A 12,750-nucleotide genomic window follows, 5' to 3' on the forward strand; every position below is an offset into this window, starting at 1 on the left:
GGCTCTGTGCTGACAGCTCAGAGCCTAAAGCCTGCTTCGGATTCTGTCGGTCTCTCCCTCTCTCTGTGCCCCTCCCCCGCTCAAGCTCTGTCTCTGTCTCAAAAATAAACATTAAAAAAAAAAAACTTAAAAAAAATTATTTTAGGGGCACCTGGGTGGCTTAGCTAAGCGTCCAGCTCTGGCTCAGGTCATGATCTCAGGGTTCGTCAGTTCGAGCCCCATGTCGGGCTCTGTGCTGACGGTTCAGAGCCTGGAGCCTGCTTCAGATTCTGTATCCACCTCTTTCTCTGCCCCTCCCCTGCTCATGCTCTCTCCCTCTCAAAAATAAACACTAAAAAAAAATTTTTTTTAATTATTTTAAAACTTGGGCAACAAATTGATCCTGTAGAGGACAGAAAATCACAAGATAAATGTGATTTCTCACTACCATCAACAGCAGTTTCAAACTATGATGTCAGGAATCTTTTACACTCTTAAAAATTTTTACATTCTTAAAAATTATTAAGGACCCCAAACATAAATTTATGTTTACATGGATAGTATCTATCAACATGTACTGTTTTAGAAGTTAAAATGGAATTTTTTTTTTTTTCAACGTTTATTTATTTTTGGGACAGAGAGAGACAGAGCATGAACGGGGGAGGGGCAGAGAGAGAGGGAGACACAGAATCAGAAACAGGCTCCAGGCTCTGAGCCATCAGCCCAGAGCCCGACGCGGGGCTCGAACTCACGGACCGCGAGATCGTGACCTGGCTGAAGTCGGACGCTTAACCGACTGCGCCACCCAGGCGCCCCTAAAATGGAATTTTAAAGATATATATTCTATTAATTCATTTACAAATGACAATAAATTGATTATATTGGTAATACAACTAATGTTTCATGAAAAATAACTATTTTCCAAAACAAAATAAAATGTGAGAAGAATAGCATTATTTTACATTTTTTTTAACACTCTTTAGTATTTGGCACCTGTATTCTCATGTCAGCTCCTGCATTCAGTCTATTGCAATGTCATGTAACCCATGGAAAATTCGACTGCACACTCATGAGAGAGTGAGAGAGACAAGAATTATTATGAAGTTATAGAATTATTATGAGATAGTTTTGACTGTGTAGACCTCCTGAAACGGTCTCTGAGACCCTAGGAATCTGTACAGTTCGGTAAATGCCTATCTAACAAAAAGGATGAATACCTAATTTCACTTTCTTCATTAAGGTGATTTCATTAAGTACATAAATCTATGTATTTAATTTTTATCATGGAAAAAATTATTTTTCAAACTTAGTTATGTTTTATGCTTATTTATGTTTTATGCTTCATGCTATAGCACAAAATAGGTGCCCCATAAATATTTGCCAAATAGATAAATTTTCTTAGGGTCTGTTTTTTTTTTTTTTTTTTTTTTAAGTTTATTTATTTATTTTGAGAGGAGAGAGAGAGAGAGAATGAATGGGGAGGGGCAAAGAGAGAGGGAGTGAGAGAATCCCAAGCAGGCTTTGTGCTGTCACTGCAGAGCCCCACATGGGGCTCAGTCTCATGAACCATGAGATCATGACCTGAGCCAAAATCAAGACACTTAACCAAATGAGCCACCCAGGCATTCCTCTTAGGGTCTGTATTTGTCTAACTGTAACTGACTGCATGCTAGTAATTTTGTCTTTCATTGCAGTCTGTGAACTAATGAGGTCAGGATATGAGCTAATTCTGACTCTAGGATATTAAGTTCACTCCAAGGTCTAGATAATAAAAAAATTATCTTGGCTTCACCCAGGTAAGCAGGGTACAAACCTATCTCTGTCGTATGAAAGAAGATTTCTTGCACTTCTTGGCTTCTTCCAGAGATACCATCAAGGAGAACGAAGACTGAACTGTTTCTAGTAAAAAATAATAATAGCTGCTTTTAATAATAATATTAAGAACAACAACAATAATAAATAGCTGCCTTTTAATGAGTGTTTACTAAATATCAGGTACTGGGTTAGGCATGGATCATGTCATTTCATTTTTAAAATAACCCTGTGAGGTAGACATTATCTCCATTCTATGGATGAGTAACTTCCACAAAATCTCTTAGCTGGCAAAATCTAACTCCAGGGCCTTTGATCACCTGACTGCTTCTGGACTGAAGAGCTCTGGATCAGGGAGTAAGAGTAGGAATTGGAAAAGCTATTTTTGTTATTGGGTCTACTTCTTCATACAGTTAATGTAGATGAGAGGATACAGAGATAATTCAGTGCTTTTCTCTCTCCTGTAGCACCAACTGAAAAGCAAAGAATGACTGACTTAGTTACTCCTCTGGATGCTGATCAGTCCTGGGTCCAAACTGAGTTCCAATGGAGCAAGGGTAGGATTTGAGAGACCTGTCACTTGTTAATTACTGAGCACAGACACAGAATCTTGGTAAATACAAAAATAGCATTCCCTGTATACTGTGTTCATAAGGAGTTTAAACATGAGTGGGGTGCTAAAATATTTGTACACAGAATAATACACCAGGAAATATAAAGTATCTAATAGTGTTGGCCTTTGGATGAAACTTTTGTACCACCTGTGTCAAAGAGGAGAGAATAGGTTACAGATGTGATTAACTTTGTGCTGGAATAAATATTTCTCCATGGCTCCAGGAACTTTCGTGATAAGGGTAGAAGAAGTTTTCACAGAGGAAGATAATAAAGTTTCTTATTCTCAGTTCCTCCCTTAGAGATAAATTCTGGATTCAAATGCAGACCAAGAAATAGGTCAAGAGCACTCGATCTTACGCCTCCCAGTCACAATTTCATTTTGGGACTCCTTAAGATGCTAAGAGAACTAAAACTGGTTTTGACTTATTCTGAAAATGACTATGTAGAGCTTTTCCTAGAGCTAATGCTCACAGAAATTTATGGATGTGGAAGAGAGAGATCTTTTTTTTTTTTTTAAAGAATTTTTTTCTTTTAAGTAAACTCTATGCCCAATGTGGGGCTTGAACTCACGACCTTGAGATCAACAGCCGCATGCTAATGGAGTGAGCCAGCCGTGTGCCCTAAGAGGGATCTTTCTTTAAATTTTTTTTTAATGTTTTATTTATTTTTGAGACAGAGCATGAGCAGGGGAGGGGCAGAGAGAGAGGGAGACACAGAATCCCAAGCAGGCTCCAGGCTCCGAGCTGTCAGCACAGAGCCCGACGCGGGGCTCAAACTTATGGACTGTGAGATCATGACCTGAGCCGAAGTTGGACGCTTAACCGACTGAGTCACCCAGGCGCCCCTAGAGGGATTTTTCTTGAAGAACCAAAGAATAGTTCCTTATTTTTCAAAGGTCTACAAGTTAGAAATTAATTACAGTTAATGATAACACCATGGAATACTAGATTTGGGAAAAAAACTTAAGGGCACGGGTGGCTCAGTCGGTTAAGTGTCCAACTCGATTTAGGCTAAGGTCATGATCTCTCTGTTTGTGGGATCCAGCCCAGAGTCACGTTCCAATCTAACAGCATGGAGCCTGCATGGGATTCTCTGTCCCTCTCTTTCTCTGCTCCTCTCCCACTCATGCTCACTCTCTCTCTCTCTCTCTCAAAATAAACTTAAAAAAAGAAAAAAAATCTTAGATATCATGTCATTACTCCTTCTAGATGATAAAACCAAGACCCAAAAGTTAAGTGACTTAAGTTTATATGACTTATTAATGGTAGATTTGGGAATAGAATTGAGTACTAATAGGTAATTTATTTCTCATCCTTCCTAATTTCCTTTCTTCCAGGCTACTAAAGTTCTAAGTATTTCCATAATTTTTTGTTTAGGCAGGAAGGTGACCAAGACCCAGGATATTTGTATTTAGGAAGAGCTCAGTCTCAGTTCTACTTTGCCCTCCAGTTAAGATCTTCTTGATTTTTGATGTGAGGGAAACTACCATTTATGGTCTTCATATATATTATCTCATTGAATAGTTATAGGATTCTTGTAAAGTAGACCAGCACTTCTAATTTTAATAGGCATAGGAATCACCTGGGGATCTTGTTAATGCAGGTTCTGATTTTGCAGGTTTGGGATGGGGTTTGAGATTCTGCATTTCCAAAAGGTTTCCAGGAAAAACCAAAATGTTTTGGTCTTATTTTGAGTAGCAAGGATGTTGATACTATCTTCATCTTCTAGATGAAAAAAAAAACTTATAGAGATTAAGTAAACTGCTGCAGTTCCTTCCTACAGGCAATAAATGGAAGACTAGTAGATAAAATGATAGGTCTGACCTAGGTCTTTCTGACTCTACAGCTCAAGATGTGATAAGAGGAGCCAGGAAAAAAAATGGAAAGAGAGCTTATGTTCTAATATTTCTTAAACAGGTCACTTTGCAAGTAAGTCAGTGGCAGAATCTAGGAATAAATTAAAAAGTCCTGGTTCCCAGCCCAGTTTTTTCCCTTTGCCTTCCATCAGCACCCGAATCAGGATTTTTTCTTTCATGCTTAGCAAACCATATTTAAAATTGGCTTTGGATTTTTATCCTTACAGGTTTATTGCTAAACCCTGTGCACTCCGTGTTGGCATCCAGGACAGTGGTCCTTATCAGGCGCAACCCAATGCCATCCTTGAAAAGGTGTTCGTATCTATTACCAAGGTAAGTCGGCAAAGAAAGAGAGGAAGATTCATGTGAGAGGTTACCCCATAGGGCAGGGGGCGGTAGAGAGCAAGTGTCTCCAAGGATAGGGATAGGATGGGATGATCTTTCACATTTCGGTAGTCTATATAACTATAAGGAGAACTTTATCCCCTCAGGGAAATACCTTTGGGTCAGGATCCCTTAAATAAGTTTACAAACATTTGGATTTTAGACCTAGTAACCACAACCCCACCTTCTCCAGACACACATCGTATTTTGATTTTGTTTTTCCCTGCTCCAGTTTCTGTCATTATCTAGTTGCATAATCCAGATAGGAATGGTACCAATAGCCTTTGTAGTTTTTTTTTTTTTTCAAGTTTATTTATTTATCTTGAGAGCGAGCACAAGCAGGGGAGGGGCAGAGAGAGGGAGAGAGAATCCCAAGCAGGCTCTGCACAGTGTGGACCCTGATGTGGGGCTGAACTCACAAACTGTGAGATCATGACTTAAGCTGAAACCAAGAGTCGGAGACTTAACCAACTGAGTCACCCAGGTGCCCCTGCAGTTTGGGTTTTTAATAGCTTTTTTTATTCAGCTTGGGCTGGAGAGAGAAGACCAAACAAGGATTCTAAAGGAAAGCTAATAAAGCTTGGCTACAGGCAAAGGTCTTTGATATGTGAAATAGGACTTCTTACTAAAAATGAGTATGGGGGTGAAACCTAGAAGGATAAACATCCCTTAAACCGTTGTAGTTGTATATCCCCCCTTTTTGCCACTCAGCTAGTCAGGGGGATTTAATGAGAGGGTTGAAGAGAAAGGGACGTTCTGACTCTGGTCATGCATCCACAGTATCCTGATGAGAAAAGGCTAGAGGGCCTGTCAAAACAACTGGATTGGGATGTCCGAAAAATCCAATGCTGGTTTCGTCATCGGAGGAATCAGGACAAGCCCCCAACGCTCACTAAGTTCTGTGAGAGCATGTAGGTGTGCATATGGAGGTGGGGAGTGAGAAGGGTGGGGTATGACTGGACTGAGGTTTTCTTTTGATAGGACAGTAGTCAATGAATGTAGAGGGCTGACTCAATTTATTGTAGGCAGGAAAGAAGAGAACTGGAAGACCGGTCGCCCTTAGTGTCTTGAACATGCCGCCATTAAGCTACATGTTGTAGTTTGATTTTGTTCTTCCTTCTCAAATAGATTGGGAGTGAATTCCTATAACTGCACTTATATAGGTAGATAGGCACACCCTTGTACACCTTGGTAGAGATAGTACCGGCTTGCGGTAAATTGACATTTTGGTAGGAAGTATCCTTTCCTGGACATACTGTACTTCATTTCACTGGGTTTTTACTAATTATCCCCTGTACACAGAACACAATTGATCATTGTCATGCAAAGAAAATATTAGGCACTATCATTAGGGAGTCTGATATGGAAGAAAAGTTGATTATAACCAGTATACACTGGTGGGAATCTATTTTAAACAAAGCTGGAAGACGTCTATCATTTCGGATTTTTAGGTAACAATATTTGTCCCCGTGCTGGGAACTTTATCTTTTTTTTTTTTTGAAGATGTTATTTATGTATATATTTTTAAGTAAACTCTTTGTTCAACCTGGGGCTCAAACTTATGACTCCCATGATCAAGAGTCACATGCTTTACTGGCTGAGCCAGCCAGGTGCCGCTCTGGGATCTTATTTCTTACCCATAATTGTGTTGTCCCCAAATCTGCTATCCTGACCTCCTTAGCCTCAAAAACTTTCTTTTGAGTGAATATTCATCTGACCTCTATTCTTTGTCCACCCAGGTGGAGATTCACTTTTTATTTATGTATATTCTGCTATGGAATTAGATTTCTCTGGTCGGTAAGTCTAAACTCTCTCTGGTCCTCTGTTGGGTTCTAATCATGCCTACATCTCTAGAGATAAGAGTTGTGTGATACCACTAGATCTTTATTTCCTCCCTGCCCTTTTATTTTTTTCTGTAATGCCTACAGCCCAGGTTTATATGCCAAATAGATTGTTGTCTGTCTGGCATCTGATTTCGTAACTTTACTGTTTCTCCCTTTATTTAGGGGAGATAATTGTAATAGTAATAGCATAGTACACAAATAGTAATAGTATTGATTAAATCAGATGTGATTTAACCTGATGCTGGTTTACAAAGTCTGTGATGGTTTACAAAGCATTTGACAAAGATCTTGTTCTTCCAAGGAGACAGTTGTAGAAATCAGGGTTAGGTTACTGTAGGAATCAGTAAACCTTTAAAGTGGATAAAACAGGTATTATTCCTGCTTTTCAGTTAATTGTCAAAAGAATTTCAGGCTTTTTGATTCCTGAGTCCATGTTGTTTTTTCCACTGTACTGTACTATTTTCCTCTAAATGTTATAATTAAGACTTCAAAATACATTAAGTAAAAAGCAGAACTGAAGGAAGGGAACAGATAAATATACACCACGGTTGGTGACTTTTTTAAAAAAATCTTATAAAAAATTGTTTGATGTTTATTCATTTTTGAGAGACAGAGACACAGCGTGAGTGGGGGAGGGGCAGAGAGAGGGAGAGAGGGAGACACAGGATCCGGAACTGTCAGCACAGAGCCCGATGCAGGGCTCAAACCTACGAACTGTTAGATCATGACCTGAGCTGAAGTCAGTTGCTTAACTGACTGAGCCACCCAGGGGCCCCTGAAATCTTACAAAATATGTTCTGTGATCATAATGAAATTAAATTAAAAATCGATAATAAGAAGATATCTAGAAAATATTTGGAAGTGAAACTCTTCTAAATGACCCATGGATCAAAGAAGAAATCACAAGGGAAATTAGAAAACACTTAATTGAAATGATGCTGAAAATCCAACATACCAGAACTTAGGAGATGCCCCTAAAGCATGCTTAAAGGGAAATTTATAACTTTATATGTTTATATTAGAAAAGAAGAAAGCTTTAAAGTCAATAATACAAGTTTCTACTTTAAGATCTGGAGAAAGAAGAGCAAAGTAATGCCAAAGTAAGTTAAAGGAAAGAAATAATAATTAAAAACAGTAAAAAAACTAATGACATAGGCAATAGACAAAGCCATGAGTTGGTTCTTTGAAAGGTTTCATTAAAATTGGTAAACCCCTAGATAAAAAGAAACAAATCATCAGTGTCAGAGAGAAAAGGGCGGGGGGGCTGTAACTATAGATCCTGTAGACATCGAAAGTATAGTAACACAATATTATGAACAATCAAATAGTAAAAAATTCAACAACTTAGATGAAATGGACAAATTTCCTTAAAGGACATTGAAACTCCATTAGAGATAATTATTTTTGATTTAAATCTTTGCCATGCAGATCTCTCTCTTGGTTGTCGAATGGAATCACGGTCTTCCTGCATCCCTGCACCTAGTTCCTATATCCTAGGTGTTGAGGTTTTTAAAAACTATCCTAGAGCTCTCCCTGCTCTTATTCATTTCAAAGCATGGCTTTTCTATTTGTAATAACACTTTTCTTGCTCTAGAACAAAAACCTAACCATTCATTGACCTTTTAAGGACCCCCTAAATTCTGTCAAGAGGGGGATTCCTTTTTCTTCCCCATTTCTCTTTTGCTCCTAGCAGAGAGAGAAAGGGATTATTCGGTAAACCAGGGTTGAATCCTAAAGGCTGACTTGGATTATCTCTTTCCTTTTAGTCACCTTGGTTCTGGGACATCCGACAGTGCTGGCATAGCTATCCGTATCAGGTACAGTCTGAGCCCTTTCAAGGCAGGGGCCTCGTGTGTGTGTAAGGTGGGGTGGGCAGGACAGATGGCATGAGCAGATGGCATGTTTTCTTGGTTTTCTTGAGGGATTAGGGGCTGAGTCTCGTTGACTCATGTATTTAGGGTATCTATTTCTGGGCCTCCCATAGCTGTGAAATCCAGTGATCTTTTCCAGATTCCCCGTTATATTCACCCTAATTGGGCCCAAAAGAAAAGCAGCTTCCTGGCACTTGATGAGATGCTTTCTGGCTCAGGTGTCCTTTTTGAATGAAGGGTAACTTGGAGTCTCCTTAAAAGCATCTTGGTTCTAATCTATTCTAGAAAAATGTCGAGGGGCTGTAACAGGGTGGAAGAAAAGACCTGAGTATATTAAATCCCCTGAAAAGCACTAATTGTCCAGAATTCTAGATACACTGATTTGATTGTGCTATAGTATGTGTTAACCTTATGTCTAAAGATGCGAGTAGAAAATGTGTATGTGGAGGGGCAGAGGGAAGAGGTTTAAGTCTCCATACCAATCCCAAATCTGTTAGCTGTTACAGATCTTGCAACACGGTGGGGAGGAAGGGTGTCTAATAATTTTGGGTATTGGTCCTCCAAGACGGAGAAAGTTGCGGAGATGGAATGAATTTTTGACTAGCTGGTATTCTAACTACTTCTTTCTCTCTTTCAGCCTCTCACAAGTGGGCTTTATTACTATTATATCATGGAATTGGCCTTCTATTGGTCTCTCATGTTTTCTCAGTTTATAGACATTAAACGAAAGGTAAGGACATTGTCTCCCTCAACTCTAACATACTGCATCCTCCTTTCTAGCAGCCACCATCACTGCCCTTGTGGATTCTCTACCCTGATTGGGACCACAAAAGAGGGAAAAAGTAGGCTTGATGGGACTATTAGCTTTTTGTAACCTCCTCAGAAATGAGACTTGACTAAAAAAAGTATATTTGAGGCGTTCAGGGCAGCCCAGGATAAAAAGTTAACCAGCTAAAAAGCATATCCTTTTCCTTATTTTTCTCTAAGGTTCTTACATGTATAGAGCTTTGGAAACTAGTCAGAACTAAGGGATAGCAAGGCCTGATCCAGGAAAAGGCCGGCCTCCAGAATAGCTAGATCTGGCTTTTGTTTTGCTGTAGAGCCCTCGTTCTCTCTCTCTCTCTCTCTCTCTCTCTGTTCTCCCTTCTTGGTGACCCCACTTACTTAAAGAATGTCAACTGGAAAGGGTTTTAGATGATTTCATTTACCATTTTCTTGCTGTTGTTTAGGAAACAAAGATTCGGAGAAGTGAGTTGACTTGCCCATATAGTGACAAAGTTGGGAATGACAAGTTTTTTATAAGTGGACAGAAAGGGCAGAATCTTTACTTTATTGGTATGCACCTGAAGTAATGTGGTTCCAGCAGCTCTGACTTTAATTTGTCACTATCTCATGGTTATCTTTGGTGAGGAAGACCAGAATTAGCATTTATGGGAATGTATTAAAACTAATCTGGGTTATTAGTTGTTGTGTAATCTAGAAGCTTGATACTCAATTCAAATGTCTTGCACTCTTCTATGGTCAGGAGACACAGGTCCCCTTATTAAAATTTTATTTTAAAACATGACACATATAAAAAGATTTGTAATATATATGTGGGTTTTATTTTATTTATTTATTTTTTAAATGTTTTTATTTTTGAGACAGAGAGAGAGCATGAGCCGGGGAGGGGCAGAGAGAGAGAGAGAGAGAGAGAGAGAGAGAGAGAGAGAATCTGAAGCAGGCTCCAGGCTCTAAGTTGTCAGCACAGAGCTTGACGTGGGGCTTGAACTCACGAACTGTGAGATCATGACCTGAGCTGAAGTCCGACGCTTAGCCGACTGAGCCACCCAGGCGCCCCTATATGTGGGTTTTAAAACATACTAGCTGGGGCGCCTGGGTGGCGCAGTCGGTTAAGCGTCCGACTTCAGCCAGGTCACGATCTCGCGGTCCGTGAGTTCGAGCCCCGCGTCGGGCTCTGGGCTGATGGCTCAGAGCCTGGAGCCTGTTTCTGATTCTGTGTCTCCCTCTCTCTCTGCCCCTCCCCCGTTCATGCTCTGTCTCTCTCTGTCCCCAAAAAATAAATAAACGTTAAAAAAAAAAAAAATTTAAAACATACTACAATGTATACTTATGAACCCGCCCCCAACTCAAGAACTATAACATACCACTATATCTATGTGGAGAGCACAGACTTTTCATCCTTGTTTCTCTCACCCAAATTCACCTGTCTTCTCCCATTCTCTGTCCCTCAGTGGGCTGAGAAGTATTTATTAGACATGTCTGATAACAGGTATTTAGAGATTTCTGAGTCTGACCTTGGCATTTGAACCCAAGAGGAAATTAGAGCTTTAAATCTGAAAGCAGAAAGTGCTTACAGTTAAAATGGATTGTTTAGCATTTCTCTGAAACTTTTTTGAAGAGGTTAGCTTTGCCCTTCCATAAACCTCTCCTTTCTGTTAGGTCTCTTTAGTTGAAATATCTTTCATCAAAACAGTCTTAGAATCTCACAGATTACCTATGGCTTGTAGGTCTGACTACCACCTAGGAAATTATTTCCAAGTGTCAACTCAGCATACATGGTCTACATATTCCACAACTTCCAAAGAAAACTGTTATTTTCTGTGCTTTGAACTATATTAACATAGATTATGGGTCAGTCACTGGTGTAGAGTTTGGTGTAGAGCAACGGTAGGGGTGCTCCATATGGGAGAGTTCAGACAAAATGGAACCTCTAAGCGGTGGGAGAAGATCCTCAGAGAACATGCAGGGCATTGGGTTGGCTGATATTTCTATGGCCTTGCCTTTACCTGCCCCTTCTATTTCCATTCCTTGCTAGGACTTCCTGATCATGTTTATGCATCACTTGGCCACCATTGGGCTCATCACCTTCTCCTATATCAACAACATGGTTCGGGTGGGAACTCTGGTCATGTGTTTACATGATGTCTCAGACTTCTTGCTGGAGGTGAGACCCCCCCCCCCCCAACTCCTTATTCCTCATTATTCCTCTCTTTCTCTCCTTTTCTTCCTATTTGAGAACCGGCTTTCTCTCAACTCAATTCTTATTTTCCTTTCTCCAGGCAGCCAAACTGGCCAATTATGCCAAATACCAGCGTCTCTGTGACACCCTTTTTGTGATCTTCAGTGCTGTTTTTGTGGTCACTCGTCTAGGAATCTACCCATTCTGGTGAGTGTTAGGGTCATGGAGCTGTGGTCAGTATGTAACTAATGATACCTTTTACCAATTTAGGAAATAGGCCACCAAAAACCCTATTGCCCTGCTTTATCCTTGGCTTAACCTGACCCTTTGTGGACTCACAGGACCCTCCCACAGTATTCCTAGGGAGGTGTAATCCAGACTGAGAATATCCAACTCACTTGGCTGTGGCTTTCCTGACTCCTGTCTGAGGGACAGCCCTCACTTTATGCCTAAGTAATTCCTTTGCCTTCTTTTGCGCTGATTATAAAATTCTCAGGCTCTTCTTGTTTTCCTGCTCTTATACCTTCTACCCCACCCTAACCAACACACACACCACTCTGACTTGTACACTCCCTACTTGATGGTACAGAGTCAGTGACTGCAGGTTGGAGATTTTGCTTAGTCTGAGCGAATCAGCCACCACCTGTCCTGTATGTGCCTGAGGATCTGAGTAATGACTAGGATTATGATTAAAATTGCTGCTCCAATTTTGTGAAACTCTGCGTATTTGAAACGATTAAATGTAACTTAATCCACCAATTTCTGAGATTCACATATCTTTCCCTGCCCCTAAAGATAGAAAATTTCATAGGCCCCCTTTCTTTATTTTCTCAGTGTTAATGAATATCCCTAGAATTTCAACTGTTAGAATGTATAGGGAGAAAACATACTGGGTTCTGCTTCCCAGGGAACTCCACTTCATTGCTGTCTACTTGGCTTTAACTCTAGAATCTCACCATTGGCCTACTTCTTCTAGGATTCTGAACACGACTTTCTTTGAGAGTTGGGAGATGATCGGGCCTTATCCCTCCTGGTGGCTCTTCAATGGCCTTCTCCTGATCCTACAGGTTCTGCATGTCATCTGGTCCTACCTAATTGTGCGAATTGCTTTCAAAGCTTTGATCCGAGGAAAGGTGAGGAGGAAAGATGGCTTCTTTCTTTGGGGCTGGGTATGAAGATAGATATTACTCAGTAGACTTCTCTAGCCTAGTGAGCCCCAGCTACTCAAGCAGACCCAGCAAAAAGCTTAGGACTCCAGAGGACTCCTTTTCTATAAGTGTTTAGCCTTTTAAGATATCACTAAGAGGGGTGCCTGGCTGGCTTAGTCAGTAGAGCATGTAACTCTTGATCTCTGGGTTATGAGTTTGAGCCCCACCTTAGGTACAGAGATTACTGGAGAAAAAAAAAAAAAAAGATACAGGAGGAAAG

General features: G+C 40.3%; 1 protein-coding gene and 1 long non-coding RNA gene across 6 annotated transcripts in view; one reads left to right on the forward strand and one right to left on the reverse strand.

Moving 5' to 3' along the window:
* The window catches only part of CERS5 (ceramide synthase 5), a 33,458-nt gene that overhangs the window by 16,870 nt on the left and 3,838 nt on the right, over positions 1–12,750 (forward strand). For 3 of the 5 annotated variants that reach the window (XM_040488179.1, XM_040488175.1, XM_040488174.1), the window contains exons 2-9: positions 4,489–4,594; positions 5,426–5,556; positions 6,385–6,442; positions 8,256–8,306; positions 8,998–9,090; positions 11,179–11,307; positions 11,423–11,529; positions 12,299–12,455. In XM_040488179.1, the coding sequence (XP_040344113.1) occupies positions 4,489–4,594; positions 5,426–5,556; positions 6,385–6,442; positions 8,256–8,306; positions 8,998–9,090; positions 11,179–11,307; positions 11,423–11,529; positions 12,299–12,455 (832 nt within the window). Of the gene's footprint in view, positions 1–2,282; positions 2,349–4,488; positions 4,595–5,425; positions 5,557–6,384; positions 6,443–8,255; positions 8,307–8,997; positions 9,091–11,178; positions 11,308–11,422; positions 11,530–12,298; positions 12,456–12,750 lie in introns of those variants that run through there. The other 2 variants (XM_040488176.1, XM_040488177.1) reach the window with 2 other exon arrangements.
* The window catches only part of LOC121038587 (uncharacterized), a 31,036-nt gene that overhangs the window by 15,294 nt on the left and 2,992 nt on the right, over positions 1–12,750 (reverse strand). Inside the window, exon 2 of the long non-coding RNA XR_005794403.1 lies at positions 1,793–1,878. This is a non-coding gene — a long non-coding RNA (uncharacterized LOC121038587). The remainder of the gene's footprint in view (positions 1–1,792; positions 1,879–12,750) is intronic.

This window comes from Herpailurus yagouaroundi, unplaced genomic scaffold, assembly GCF_014898765.1.
Source record: "Herpailurus yagouaroundi ecotype Mexico unplaced genomic scaffold, PumYag 166, whole genome shotgun sequence".
In the NCBI taxonomy this organism is placed as follows: domain Eukaryota; kingdom Metazoa; phylum Chordata; class Mammalia; order Carnivora; family Felidae; genus Herpailurus; species Herpailurus yagouaroundi.